The sequence below is a fragment of the Excalfactoria chinensis genome, chromosome 2 (genome assembly GCF_039878825.1).
Source record: "Excalfactoria chinensis isolate bCotChi1 chromosome 2, bCotChi1.hap2, whole genome shotgun sequence".
In the NCBI taxonomy this organism is placed as follows: domain Eukaryota; kingdom Metazoa; phylum Chordata; class Aves; order Galliformes; family Phasianidae; genus Excalfactoria; species Excalfactoria chinensis.
Window position 1 is genome coordinate 2,132,839 of NC_092826.1, and position 15,903 is coordinate 2,148,741.

The 15,903-nt window shown below is 43.2% G+C and overlaps 1 protein-coding gene across 1 annotated transcript in view; it reads right to left on the minus strand.

Annotated features, from left to right (window-relative positions):
- Positions 1-15,903, minus strand: part of ADGRB1 (adhesion G protein-coupled receptor B1) — a 271,119-nt gene that overhangs the window by 136,234 nt on the left and 118,982 nt on the right. The window contains exons 4-6 of the mRNA XM_072327390.1: positions 9,536-9,643; positions 3,791-3,955; positions 2,090-2,254 (exon numbers count right to left, since the gene is read on the minus strand). Of these exons, the coding sequence (XP_072183491.1) occupies positions 2,090-2,254; positions 3,791-3,955; positions 9,536-9,643 (438 nt within the window). The remainder of the gene's footprint in view (positions 1-2,089; positions 2,255-3,790; positions 3,956-9,535; positions 9,644-15,903) is intronic.

Below are 15,903 nucleotides of genomic sequence, written 5' to 3' on the forward strand. Positions count from 1 at the left end.
ACTACATTTCCAAGGTCAAAATCACATTTAGCAGAAGAAAATTGGATTCATCAAAGGTCTACCTGCTGTCATGAGGGTGGGGACTGGAACTGTATGACAACTTAAGGAGTTGGGCTTTATGATCTCTAGGAATCTCTTCCAACTTGTGTTATTCTATGATTCTAACTGTGCGTTTAAAGATGGGAAGAAGAAAAAGATCTGCATCTACAAATTGCTTATTCACTGCGAGAGAGGAAAGAGGGAATTTCCTTTGAGATGAGAGCTTGTTTATTAACGGACTGAAACTGTAAAGTTATTTTAAAGATGGAGAAGCAGAGGCAGCCATTCTGCATCATGAGCCACGTGCACTGATGTAGGGATCTCCTGGGCAAGATGCTGAGAGATCTCCATCATAGACCCAGAACGTCATGCACCGCCGTATCACAGAATCTATCAAAGAAGTCCATTGGAGTCTGGTTTGTACAGTCTTTGCAAGCACTGGCATTGTCTTCCCCTTTATTTCTTCCTCTCCAAAGGACTTGGGACTCAGCCGGCGATATCTAATGCTGCAGCCGAGCATTTTTATCAGTTGCAGTAATAAATCCTCTAAGCGGGGTGGTAATAAGCGATACAACTGTCTGGTGTGTCAAGCACTGAGCAGTGCCCATTGTTGTGCTTCAATGAGTCCCCCAACGCTGCGCTCATTTGGCACAGCAAAGCCACTGATTGCCTTTGTGGCATTAATTAGAGCTGAAGTCTTTCAGTTGGGCTGTCTGTCTCTTCCCCCACTGTTCCATTTGCTGCAGCGTATCCACATATTTATTTGTATTTAAATTAATTATGGTTCAACATTAATTCAGGATATGCTTTATTGCCCAAGCCACGCCAGGTCTGACTTCTTCAATTTGTCTTTTTATGACAGAGTCAATTTGACGTCTGGGATGTTCTTATTCTGAGTACAGTCTTTTGAACCGCAGCCAGAAATCCAAGGATAGTTACTTGGGATGAAAACTGTGCAGAAAATGCCAGGAGGCTTCTCACAAATGTTTTCACAAAGTTCTCATCACTCCCACAATCCCTCTCCTCCTCCGGGGACACAATAATTTCTCATAATGATTCTCATTAAACCTGAAAAATGTCAGTTGACATTACCCTGGGAGAAGGGAGGAGTGTTGGGGAGTTCCCTTATGTTCTGATCATGTCCACCAGGACAACCTGAGTTAAATTAATGGGGGCTTTGTGGTAAGCTCGGGGCTTGTGTGGTTCAGGGGAGGGAAGCCACAGAAATAAAGTTTGATTTGCAGTGAGAAAGGAGATTTCTTTCTGGTGTTTCAAAGTCAAAATCACAGAGAGGCATTTGAAAGAGAAATTTGAGGAAAAATATTCAAAAATAATGAAAAAAAGAGACAGCAGGGAATGCCCTCAGGAGTCTTGTATCCCATAACATTGACCAAGGCAGGATAACTTGCATGGTGAAATGAGGCAGGTATGAAACTGACAGGCAAAATTACTCATCCCAGCACAGTGACAAGCCAAGCTGGGCAGCATGATTCCAAACAATCCACTGGAGATAATAAATGATAAAAATAAAATGTACTTAGAAATGTTAGTGATAGCTGAGCCAGTCCAGATTCATCCCATATAACATGTCCATAGTAAGTAAGTTACTACAGGGCAAATCAGAACCTAAGATGGTGCTGAGTTTCATATTCAGGAGAAGTTTAGATTGGATATTAGGAAAAAATTCCTCTCAGTAAAAGTGGTAATGCAGTGCAACAGTCTGCCTGGGAAAGTGGTGGAATCACCATCCCTGGAGGTTTTTAAGAAACATGGAGATGTGACATTGAGGGGCATGGGTAGTGGTGATGGGCTGATGGCTGGACTAGATGATCTTAGTGGTCTTTTCCAACCTTAATGATTCTATGATCTCCTCAAAGGTGCCTCTAGGTTGCTCCTCCAATGTTTTCTTTTCTTACAGATGATCCACTTTGGAACAGATCAATGTCAATAGGAGTTACATCTACAGAACTGTTCATTGACTCAGATGTGGGCATCTCTGGAGATCAGGAGACCTGTTGAAGGGAAGTCTCTCAATCTCTAACTGCCTTACCTGGGCAAAGTGCAATATTGCAGAACTTCGTTTGCTTCTCTGGGCCCTCGCAGGGGTTCCCACCAAACTGTGGGGGCTTGCATGTGCGGGTCCGATCCCTGTACCCTCTCCCACACGTGGAAGAGCAGAGGCTCCACGGAGACCATTCATCCCAGGTGCCGTGCACTGCAATAAGAGCAGAAGTAAGTTTTCTTTCTAAAGGAGGTCTGGAGATGTGAGAGAGCCCACAAAGCACAGCATCTTCCCATCCAAAATGAGCAGTATGTGAGAAGACAGTGTGGGAAGGCCAAGAACAAGCCAGCTTGAAATTTGCCAGAGGAACACGATGTAATTTTTTTATGATTTGGTATCAACAACACGTGTCTTTTGCTTTCCATTCTACTTGAAATAAATTGAAATGCACTTTTAATTGACCCAATTTTTTGGATCTTTGAGCCAAGGAAAAAGATGACTTTTTTTGAGAAGATGCAATAAGCTAGAGAGGAACAGCAACAAAAACTAACAATTAATTAAAAACAAAAAACAAAAACAAAACTACAAAAAACACCAGCCTTCGGAAAGCAACATCACCATTATTTTGTCACTTCTCACCATTATTTCTCTCACTCAACAATTCTTCTCATTGAATTTTCAAAGGCTACAGCATTATCAAGCTCTCAGAAAAGCTGTAGCCTATTTCCTAATTGCTGTCATACAGCAGTGACATCACAGGCAAAGCTAGAGAGATTTAGAAGAACAGGAAAGAAATTAGATGTGTAGCAATGCTCCAGCACTGCTCAGGCCATCACTGGTAACCCCAAGAATTAGACATCTAAAGCCTCCTAATCTATATTAATGTAATCTTCTTCGAGATAATCTAATCTAATCTGGCCAGTTTATTTATAGAAGGTCAGCCACCGTAATCTCTAGAGGCCAAATGTTACAAGTACGTACTGATCACTCTTAAGGGACTTCATCCTTTCCAGCTTCAGCCAGAGAGGCTAACACAAAATCAATAATTCTTCAGAAAAAAAAGAAAAAAAGACTCAAAGAAACACGTACTTTTCCAGTCCTTCATTGGCTGCCAACAGACTGAAACCTAATTTTGGTGATTGTCATCAGGCACGTTCTGTGATAAAAGTTAAATCGAGAAGGAAATTCAAGAAAGGGCATAAGTACCAGGTTCGTGGTTTTGGCATTGTAAGACTGGTTGTAAACAATGACGCTGGTGTTCAAGAGTTGTGAATAAGAACTGGTTTAACAGCTCAGTTCTTCAAAATAATTAACAGCCCAGATTGTGCTACTTCATCAAAATTGTGGAAGAAGGACTACAAAAGTAGTGGGAAAGGAGGGTTCAGTTCACAAATACACCAGCAGCCCAAGTTTTTTACACTCATTTTGCAATGGTGCATCCAGTATTGGAATTTGAGCAATTGAAAATGTCATCTGCTGCTTCTCTTTCCCATCTCCCCCATGCTTGGAAACACCTCCTAAGGGCACAGACTTTTTAGATACATCATGTTTATTGCTTGTAAATAGAATGAAGTTGTCCATTCTATGTGGTATAAGTGCCCATCTAGTAGCGTTTGGTCTATCAAGGGTCTCTCTATAAGAGAAGGAAGGGAGAAAAAATGATATTTCCCAATGACATATCATAGGCTGTCAATATTCCGTGAACCTTCCTTTCCCTCCTTCTCATCATGCATGGTGTGCTCAGCCCACCTGGGCATATGGCAGAATTGTTGCATTGTCTCTGTTCCCGGAGAGGGCCGCTGCACTGAGTGCTGTAGGAAGACGACACACAGAACCTGGTCCTGGTCTGCCAGCCCTCCCCGCAGGTAGTTGAACACACACTCCATGGGGACCACTCCTCTGCTGCAGGGTCACCTGTTGGGGTTGGAGAAGAAGGTGAGGATATGGCATGACTGGTTCCTGGAGCTCTGGGGCAGTTGCACTTCACCAGCCACTGTGCAATGTGACCCCTGCGTGGTGTGGGTGAAGCAATTGGTGAAGAACTGTGACCATGGATAAAATATATATATATTATTATTGTTTACTATTTTTTTTTGGGGGGGAAGGGGTGGGAGGAGGTTATTTCTTACTGTTGTAAGACACACACATGCCAAAAGGGAATGACACTATGGAAGTATCAGGGCATAGGGGAGGACAGGACCCACCACTGATGACAGTGGAGGATAGCCACTGCAGAGTGGTGTGAGCTGGGATATTTATCACTCACGCAGTGATGGTACTGATTAAGTAATAGCAGTTAGATAGTGAATGTGTCCAGAAATAGGGCAGGCATAAGGATCCAACTCCTTTTCTTGCTTTCTCCTGGCCCCTACTAATGCAGATTGGCAGCAGTGGAAAAGATAAAACAGCAGTGACAATGCCAGAAAAGGACATTAGCTGAACTAATCCCGTTGAGATTTTCCTTGTCATCTCCTTCACCTGTGAAGAGCTGCTTTGAGCATCTGACTGTTCCTGAACATCCTATATCAACTGCTTCCCTGATGGAAAAGTATTGATTGGAAAGACAAGTAGGAGCATCCCATTCAACAGGAGGTGGGAATGGGAAGAACTGATACGTATCGTCTCTATCATTAACATCACCCACTCAGTCCTACCAGAGGGAATGTCACTCAGAAAAGTTACAAGAAGTGTGATGGATAGTTTTTCATTTCTCTATGAGCACTAATCTACCTCCAAGAAAATACCTTCCTCCCTCAGATGAAAACAGAAGCCTGCTCTATTTTGTTTAATTAAGCTCTGTGTTGTTTGTTTTTAAAAATTGTATTGGGTTGCTAATAATTACACACCATAAACCTATAAAATAACATTTTATATGCAATAGCACACAGGCATATGGCACAAATAAACACCAAAAGCACATGTTCGAGGATGCGTAATAGAGGAGTATATCCTTCAAGTAACAAGTTCTTCAGATCCTAAGACCATACCATGTCACATCATATCCAGATGCATCTGGCAGACCATGGATGAAGTACAAAGGACTGCGGTGCTTGGTGCGGCAGTAAGCATGACTTTATAGGGGTTGTACAACATGTACACAGCACTTGGACACATAGTGATGTGTCCTGCACCACCACTCCATTCCCAAGAAAAGCTGGACAGCAGGTAATGTATTAGACTGACCAGTTTCAAGACAAAGCATGAAAGACACACTGGTAGTGGGATGTCACTCTTTGAGATTTTGTTTTGCTTGTAGGGCAGTGAGGGTTATAAAACGTATCACTGTCAAGGTAGGAGCTGTGGTGGGAGCTACAGGGGTTGTACACCATTAAACTGCTGTCCTACACCAGCTTGACTGACCTAAAGTTGTACTTGTCTTCCTCAAGGTGATATGTCTATTTACCAGTATCTTAAGAGGAGTTTTATGTATGCAACTATGTTTTATATGCGTTTAATCTGCTCATTAAACTCAGAAAGAGGTGGAGGTAAAAATGAGGCGACCTCCACTTCATCTGTGTTGTTGTAGTGATTGTGAGCTCTTTCTTCCATAGAATGCTTTCTGTCAACAATATCAGGGACAAGTAAAAAATGAATTTTGCATTTCCTTTGTAGTTTGTAAACCACCTACCTTCCTTTCTGCCTGTGCAGAGGAGGGGCACTGGATATAATTGTGTTCATTAAGCCAAAGTTGCTCAATACTGTTTCATTTTCATTTTGCGTTTTGATCCACTCTCCTACCCAACTGGTTCCATTAGGGAAATATTGTGCAGTATTGGTCTTCCCCTGAGATCTATAGGAGTGTGTGTGTGTTTTCAGGCCTTGGAGCTTCAAGAAAACAATGCTCCCATGTCCTGCTTCTCAAGTTTTACAACTCCTGATATAAAGAGATCTGTATTCCCATGGTAATTTGGCTGCCTTTACCATAAGGAACTCAACTGTCTCTGCCAAATAGTCCTTTGACAGTCTGAATTCACCACCAACATGTTACCTTTTGGTACTGTTGTTTCAGCATTTGCCAAGCAGAGTGGCCCAAATCCAGTAGGTCCATCTTCAGCTCAACAATTGCTGCTACCACGCCTGTCAGGATGCTACACGGATACTATTCATTTGCATTGCTCACAGTCTCTTCTCAGAGTCTTTCTGATAGACAGAGGAAGCATGAAGAGATGTAATGTCTTCCTCCATGAATGACTCATGACTTGCCATCACGCCACCTCCCCACTCAGGCCTGGCTGCGCTTTTGCAAGCTCCACATCCAGACAATAGTTACTGTGTCACTAGATGAATCAATGCCATCTTTGACCCAAATTCCACCTATTCTCCTTCTTTGCCCTTGTATTTATTGTCCTTTTCATTTCTACAATATAATAGACTTTGTAGAGGCAAAGCTCCTCGATTATCACCTCTCAAGGATTGCACAGATCCTTGTATTTTAAATCATTAATGTAACTCACTTTCATAGAGCTTTAGTTTTGCTGTGTATTTATATAAACCTATTAGGACACCACGTCCAGTCAAGTCTCAGTCCTTACAGAAATGTAACTGCATTTCAAACTATGGTAGACTCAGTCATGAGAGGCTCTCAGAACCTATTAGCATTACAGAATCACAGAATTGTAGGGGTTGGAAGGGACCTCTAGAGATCATCGAGTCCAACCCCCGATCATCGAGTCCAACCTCTCTCATTCTTCACCCAAGAGAAGGAGAAATGTTGATCATCACCAAAACTACTGTATAATCTTAGGATCATTAAGGTTGGAAAAGATCATTAAGATTATCTAGTTCTACCACTGACCAATTACCACCATACCCATTAAATCATGAGAAGCATTCCTACATTCCCGCAGCAACTCGCTTGTAGCTGGAGATGGCCCAGCAGGTGTCACAGAAGAGGAGACTCTGGGCATTGCTCCATGGAGCTGTAGCACTGAAATCCAGGATCCTTTCCAGGACCTGCCCAACCCTGAGAGTAACTGATCCAGCATTAGAGAACTCAGCTGGCTGTAGGGTCTCCATCAGTGCCTGCAGCAACTCCATGACACTTTCTCCCTCAGCATTAATTGAGCGACACATTGCTGCCATCCCTCCGCCAGCATCTCTTTATTTCTGGCACATCCCATCCATCTGACATCTCACCACGTGCTGCCTCTGCTTCATTCACATCCTGCCATTGGCAAAAGTCTCCTGGAAATGATGTGTGGGATGATCTGGGAGGACTCATGCCAGGGACCTGCTGGGATGTCACTCTTGTGCTGTGGATGGGAGGGTTACGTGGGCAACCAGCGTCACTGCAGCTGACGGCACAACTGTGCCACAGTCCATAGGACCTAGATATCTGGGCTGAAAAAAGCTGGCAGGAGAAAATACTGGTCTTCTGCTAAGCAGAGCTTCCCCCTCATCCCTGGTCCATATAGCTGGCATCAGCTGTATTTCATATTTCATGTTTTTCCAGGTCTCATATAGATTTTAAATTGCTTACCCCCTTCAAAATGTGTTAACTGCTAGGGAAGACTTGTGGTTTGTATTTAGTATCTCAAGCTTCAGAGTCTAATCCTAATGGGGGCTGTAGTTTCTGTTCAGTCTTTACATTTACATACATATACATTTTACATACACATTAGCTGTGGTAGCAGCGGTAATGGGAGGACAGTTGGACTAGGTGATCTTGTAGGTCATTTCCAACCTTGTGATTCTATGATTTCCTCCATTCTGAACACCTTGAACAACCTGACTACAACTGATGTTCCTGGGAAAGCAGCAGGGGTATGGTGAACTCATTGCAGGACAGCCTGCAGCTCCAAGGCCTGGGGCCATCAGCACAAGAAAGACATGGAGCTGCTGGAGCAATCCAGAGTAATGCTACGAAGACAACCAGAGGGCTGGATCACCTCTTCTACAAAGCCAGGGTGGGGAAGCTGAGCTTGTTCAGCCTGGAGAATAGGCTCCATGAAGACATTGTGTACAGCCTTGTGTATTTGGGTTCTTAAAGAGAGCTTATAATCAGGAGAGAAAACAACTTTTTACATGGGCAGATAGTGACAGGACAAGGGGCAAGGCTTTTAAACTAAAAGAGGGGAGAATTACATTAGATGTTAGGAGGAAATTCTTTATTCAAAGGATGGTGAGGAACTGAGACAGGTTGCACAGAGAAGCTGTGTATGCCTCAACCCTGGAGGCATTCAAGGTCAGGCTGGATGGCCTTTCAAACAACATGATCTGGTAAGTGGCAACCCTGCCCAGGGCAGAGAGCTTGCAATCAGATAATCTTTAAGGCATCCCTTCCAACCCAAGCCATTCTATGGTTCTATGATATCCCAGCCCATGCTAAACTCAAGATGACACCATAGCCAAAATCAGCTTTACTACATCAGTTCTATATCACCTGGGATTGACTTCTCTTCACTCTCATTTGTACCATTCACCAGGTAGCAATAATATCAACGCTCAACTTTCTCTACAGCTTTTTGACAACAGTGAGTGCTACTGCAGGCAGAGGGAGAAGATTCAGTGCAGAGTTGCAGTAAGATTCAGACCATCCTTATAACCTCACCTGCTGCCAGGTCACCTTCAGAACCTCTGCACCACAGTGCTGCTTTCTGGCACTGCTTGCTGCTGCACACTGAGTTGAATTAGAGCACATCTGATACACACCAGAATATGACCCCTTCTCACTTATGTTCAGTGTCACAGCTCTTGCTCCTCAAACCATCCCTCCAAAACCTCTCCAGAGCACAAACAGTTTGCAAGGCCACTGGGCAATGATTTTTGACCTGCAGCCAGGGTCAGCACACCTTGCATTGCCCAAGAGCCACGATACATTGAGCTCCTGCCATGAAAGGCAGCTGTGAAGGGGCAGCATAAAACCAGACTGGACCAGGCCTATATCCAGGTCCTGTTCTTTCTCCCCCTTTCCAAGATCACACAATTTGACATTATCGTATCTTATTCCTATTTGATTGCAGATGGTTGGAAGTTCCTACTATAGAAATTAACAGATACAAGTCCTTGCACTATGCTAAAGACTTGATAACAGAGGAAAGCAGTACTGCTCTCTCCCCATCAAGCCTCCTTCTACAGTGAATGGGAAGGCATGACATGGACATCAGCAAAGAGGCTGTATTGCAGTAAGGTCAGCTTTGGCTTAATGAACCATGGCTGTTTAGGTAGTTCAGACAAAGCAGTGGCTTAAAAGTAGGCAGGGTGATGAGAAGCAGTCTGTGAGAAGCATGGTCTGGTTAGAGGTTTTGTCTAACCATTTTTGCCTTCTTTGATTAACAGCAACAATACAGAACCCATCAGGGCAATGGGATGGGAACGAACTGAGTGCTCAGTGTGTGACTTGCTGGGTAAACCCACGCTATCCTGGGAGGAAAAAGGTTGGTTAAGTGGGTCACTGAAACATCAAAGCAAGTCATTGCAGGCACTCCAGCTCAGCTGGGATGTGTAGGGACAGGGCAGCTGGTCCAGAGTCTGTCATGGTAGGTCAGAGCTTACCTATTTGAGGTGCAGGGTACCCGTAGTGCTGCAGTTCATCAGTGTCCTCTCGCTTTCTGTTATCTGTGGACCTCAGCGATTGGCTTCTGGAATTATAGCGTCCATTGGCTATGGCAAGGTAATGGGTCATGTAAATACACCTTGGTTCACTCTGCAAGATCTTTCACTACAAAGGTTACATGTATAAACAACAGTGACCTGCAATGTTCCGCTGACACGACCACCTGCTTTCCAACCCCAGCACCCTTGGCCACCAGCAGCCCCCAGGGCTATTGCACCAAGCCAGCTATTGCACCAAGACTTGGCCTGGCTGGCAGTTCAGCCCCATGTTTTATCACAATACATGGGACCATGCAGAATATGGTCCTTTATGCCTGATCTTTAATTAATTGCAATGAACTGCCAAGGTGTCTGCACTCTTCATCGCACTTGTTTAATCTTTTCAGGTGTGCTGATAACGAATCCTGTCAACCCTGAGAGTGTTTGAGATCCATGGTGAAGATTTGCAATATATTCTGGTGGAATACTCTGCCTTGCAAGTGATATCTACTTAGCAATGCGCAGTAGAGTATCCAGAAAATGCTGCATGGACCAGGCAGGTGAGGGCAGGTGAAAAGGAAAGGAATGGCTCAAAAGGATGTCTCCTTCCCAGACTCTACCCTATCACAAGCAACAAGGAGAGCTGAAGGTCTGGTATCAACAGAGCAGCTTATAGTCCAATAGAGCTAACATTGGGCATCTTTGCAACCTATGTGGAAAAGCAAAATTCCTAATTCCAGTGTGCAGATATCAGCAAAGGTCTCTGACTGAAGACCATGCTGTTGAAATCAGAAGATAACCAATACATTCCCTGCACAAACATTTCATTCCTGATGAATAGCAAGCACCCGTCTACTTTCCAACCCCACAATGCTGACAGCTTTGCATTTACATCCTTTGTGGTATCCCGAGCCACAGATGAAACCGAAATTTGACTCAGGTTTTCCTCAGCTGTGGGCACATGGCAACCCTGATTTACATAAATGCATGCCCTCCCTAGTAAACAGGCAACCAATCAAGCAATAGCAAACGAATCCCACCCACCAGTACTGCTCACTGTAAATCAGGAGAGCTCAGCTGACTCCAATGGAGTCATACAGAATAATGGAGAGCTGAGTCCAAGTAATTTGTTATCTGGCAACCAGTTTGTTTCCAAACAGCAGGTACAAAACAGAGGGCCTTTTTCCTCAAGGAGGTAAAAACAGTCAGACACCTTTTCAAGACATACAGACTGCCAAGAAATGAAATGGTGACAAATATCATCCTGGAACCCTGGGCAAATTAATAAAGGTTAATGAAGCTTCAGTGTGGTGGCAGGAGTCTTTACTGCCATCCAAAAAGGAACAGCAGAGTGGGGAGAGGAATGATTCAGAGTCCCTTCCAGGAGCCAGACTTCATATTCAGCAGCTTTGTTCATGGAAGACACCCATTTAGTTAGTGAAATTATGTTATTCCCCATTACCAGTAACCCAAATCCTCAAAGAAACCTAGTAATAGACCACATCACCTCCTTGATACCTTCCCAGCACTGACTGGTTGCAGGCAACTGGCTGGAGAGGGCAAGATGGGGCAGTCACTTGCCTACTGTAATCAATGGTATTGATAAAAAGGGCCTATATCTTACTAATTTTTATATCTAGGAAGTCATGGGACCTTTGCACAAGAGACTTGGTTTACAAAAATGCCAACTACCTTTCCAATATCCAGTGTCCTGAGTTTGCTTAAGCTAGTCCTGTGTTCTCTGTGATATGGGACACATCCCAAATGCTGATCCATTTGCAGCACTCCTCCACCCATGCTGACTACACTCACATTCCTTAGTATGCTCTGATTTTACTTATTTTCATGAAAGCATCAAAACCACAAGGACCAACAAAATCTCCATCTGCTGTAAGTCTCGGAGGTTTCCCAGAGACTCATTTTTACTGGGAGGAGAAGGAAGGGATGAGCAGCTAAAGAGAGATGGGGAGTTTAGATGGATTTGTCAGCTTCTCAGAGCAAGGGAAGCTACAAGGAAACATGAGACTGAGTATTTCAAAAGTGATCAGTGAGCATGGATTGACAGAGAGACAGAAGATGGGACAGAAGGAAGGAAAGATAAAAGAACATAATAAAATGCAATCCTGACACCTTGACCCTCCTCCCACCAGCTCTTTGGTCCCCACATTATTGACATCTAATGACTGACCCTGTTCTCAGAGAGAAGCATGGTTTCCTACAGATATGACATGCCTGCACTGTTTCTGCTCATCTTAATCAAAGGTAACCAGGTCCAACAGCTGAACACGTCACCTTGATGGTTTGCCCCAAGACTCCTCCATCAAAGATTTCCTCCAAGCCTAAGCCAAAGTCTCTGCTGCAGCAGAAGGATGTCTTCCTTTCAGAAATGGTGTGACAGAGAGGTAGGTCAAGCCCCATTTAGCACAGAGCATTGCTTAGATTTGACTAGATGATTACTTCAAGTACAGGTAAAAATCAGTTGTGATTCTGAAGGAAGAAGGGAGATGGCAGTTCTCTTGTACACAAAGCCAGATTGGTTCAATTGACTCTTTGCTGTGGATTTTATGCACCTGAACCTTATGGGGCCATGTAATAAAGGCAGTAGGGAACTGGTTGGATCTCAGCAACTTGCTTCCCACGGCAGGGTCAGAGGAGAAGAGTAAAGCTGGGATCAACAGATGACATAGACATCCAAACAATATAGGGAATGGCAAACTGTGGAATTATCCAGCCCCTTGGATAAGACTAGATTGAGAGCTAGAGAAATAATGCCCTTGGGGCAAACAAGAAAAATTGCAAACACTTGCAAGCACTTGAGGTTTTGGAAGAACATGGATAACGTGTGGATGGAGAGGATGATCCTGAAGTGATAGTAGTAGTGGGAAGAAGAGGCTGGTAATCAACACTGCTGGTGAGAATTTGTAATGTGTCAGTACCTTGAAATACAGTTGATGGGAAAAAATGGAATGCAGAGAATTCATGTCTTTGTGGGCCAAGTCTCAAACATCCAAGTGTGTCTCATCAGAAATACACACCCTTCCCTCAATATTCATCCCCCAAATGGGAGAGAGGAAGAAAATAGCAGCATCTTTAAAATTCTTCAGGCAAGCTGGGATAGTGGGAATGAAAAGACAGATGACAGCAAGAAGTGGAAAAAAAAAAAAAAAAAAAAAAAAAAATTAAAAAAAAAACACATTGAAATGGGCTAAAAGTATCTCAGGTACATAGAGGACAAGAAGCAATGAAGCAATTCCAGTCTAATTTAGGGGGAGCAGAGAACAAGACTGAGACCCAGCCTTGCCACTGTCATGTAGAACATGCTATTCTTCACATTCCTAATAGTTAAAACAGCTGAAAGACCAGATTCTGGTCTCATTTCTTAATGGAAACCTGCACAGGTCAATGGGTTTGTACTTATGTCATGCTGCACCTTAGGGCAGGATGCAACAGCTCCCCTTCCAGGCTAGGAGAGACATAACTGTCCAATCTGCATATTCATAAATGTCAGATGGTTTTGTGTTGCTTCTGCCAGATAGGATGGCAGGATTTCAGCTGACTCCTTGGTAATTTTCATTCTCCAGGAATAAATGCAAGCCACTGTTAGCTCAGATTGTTCTTACATTTCTTCAGAGCTGCTGGATTTCAGCACCAGGGACAGGTCCATGGCATCCCTCCTCTGGTTTGAACATCATCCTGTCTTCTTGTCTTCTTCTCTTCCCCTCCAGGACACTTTGTGTTCAAGGTCATCAGCAATCACAGATATTGGCATTTAAGCATAGTGTGTTGTCTCTTCCATCTAAGTGGGTGGACCCAGAAGTTCCTTTACAAGCATTTGCTATCATGCTTCGGTTGGCCTTTTCCCTCTATAAAGCAGCAGCTTTTTGTCAAATCCAAAAGATTGAGGACATCTTGTCTGCCTCAACCAAAGAGAAGGGTTCTCATCAGGTTCTCTGTTTCTAGCACGGAAAAATCAGAGTTACAAAAGGCTGTGACTTTTGTTCTTCATATTATGTTGCTGGAGATGAGCAGCTGCCACAGAAAATGTCTCTGATCAAGACAGGTTGCTGTTAACGTTTCCTTTCCAATGTGGAATAAGCCCTCATAACAAATTTTCTTTAGTGCTTTCAGCTTTGGAGTTTGCACATGGAGATAATTTACCTGTCTTTGCACTTGAGTTTTGTCCCTAAGAAAAACTATCCAGATGATGTTCACCAACCAAGATACTCCTTTACAAAAAAGAGCTAAGACTGTGGACCAGACAAGTGGGAAAATATTAAGCCCACAAAGGGTCACCTTTGGAGACATTCAGATGTGCCTGTGCAGTGATTTCAAACAACATTAGCATCTCCAGCCAGTGCATTCAGACTTCATCCTGGGAACCACACAGATACACCTCAATTTGACAACCACATTCAGTCACACCTCATGGAAAAAGATGGGAGCTACCATTCTCATCACTGCATGCTGGGATCTGCTTGAAGATCCATTTGGGGCTGTTCATGAAGACAGAGGTTGGCAGTAGGGTGATAAGAGGGTTTGATTCCTCTAGCACATTTGCTATGGCCAGGGAAAAGAAAACAACCAACGACATTTTCATAGATCATCTGCGAGCACTCATCTCAGCTGCTCCAGAGAGTTGAGTGAGAACATTTGCTCCAGATGCCATTTCAGACTGAGGTCTCCTCTGGCTGCTGGTGTTGAAATACACTTACTAACCATCCACTAGCTTATGAGCCGCTTTGACAGAAACAAGGAAAGAGAAACTAAAATGAGATGGGCTTGCCCTCATTTTGAAGGTGGTGATAATTCCTGTCTTATTCTGACATAACTTGCTTGGTCAGCAACTGATTTCACTTTTTAGTTGGTGGTAACACATTCCTTCAGCAATTTTCAGTGACCCACAAAGCAATGAGGAAAATATAAAGCACTTATCCCTGTTTTGTTTTGCTTCGTTATCGGGATTACAGACAGATCTTTGGTCAAGGAAAAGGGCAGTTTTGTTTGTTTATTTTCTACTAGAGAAGTCAGGTTTCAGACACACCGCTATGTCTAGAGAACTAGTCGGGTGTCATTACAAGGTATTAAAATGCTACACAATTTAAAATGAAGAAGTACTTCTGTCTGATTCTTTCTTTTTTAAAAATATGGATATATACATATACAAATTATTATTATTATTATTATTATTTTTAAAGGAATATGGATCTAGTTAACTGCAATATGAAATGAACATTTAGGAACGCAACAATTCAAGTAGAAGAATGAACGCCCTACTCATCTCTAGGAAACCTATGAGCAGAAGTCAGTGTGACAACAATGAAGCATTTAAAACAGACGGATTTCTAATCTACCCCTAAATCCAGAAGAGAAGGAAAAGTGCAACTTACACTGTCATGGGCCACCTTTTATTTTTGGATTTCAAGGAATAAAAAGTGCATCTGTCTTGGGCATGGCTCTAAAGGCAACAAGGGATACATACATGGAGCTAATTGCATAGCTAGCATAGACACAGAGAGATGCAGGTTTATCTTGAGGTAGGACAAGACGTGCACAGGCAAGTGCTCCTGAAAGAATAATTGTTCACATCTTCCTTCAAATGTTTTCCAGTTTATTAGCATGAAAGCATCACAACAGGTCTCAGCAGTTTGCCTGCAAAGAGGCACTTGGGAAAATTAATCAGAATTAATTCATTTTATTTGATTTCTAAGGGGTAAATCAATTTGTGCTGCCTCATGCTGTGGATGCACACTCCTTCTAAACTAGGGCTTTCAACATAGTTTGAGATCCTTTATTCCCAAATAAGCTAATCTGAACTAACCGTGCTTTAATTGGAGCAGGAGTTGACTGGGTGTGTAATGGGAAGGGGACAGGAAGAAAAGTGAAATGATTTATTGAATCATAGCCCCCTGGGAACAATCAGCCTTTCCTGCACTTAGGATCAGCTTTACTGAGTGCTGTGCTTTAGAAAAGTGTAAGTAAATAAGCAGTGAGTAAATAGTGATTAATCTTTCAGTGCTCTGCTCTACAGAATAAGTGGAAGTGGAAGTTGCCTTCACCCCTTCCTTGTCACAGGAACCACAGGAGATCCAGCATGAAGAAGAGCAAAGGTTGAGGCAGACTAAAGGAAGGCATTATGCCCCCTGCTCAGTGCTGGACCTGGAAATTGTGTCCAGACTGAGACGTCGCAGTTCAAGAGAGATGTGAAGGAATAAAAGGAGTCTTAAACAGAGATGTGAAGATGATCAGGGCTAGGAATGGATGTGCTGAGAAGAGTCTGCTAGATCTGAGCCTCTCCCTCATTTATCCAGCATAGGAATGGAACTCTAAAG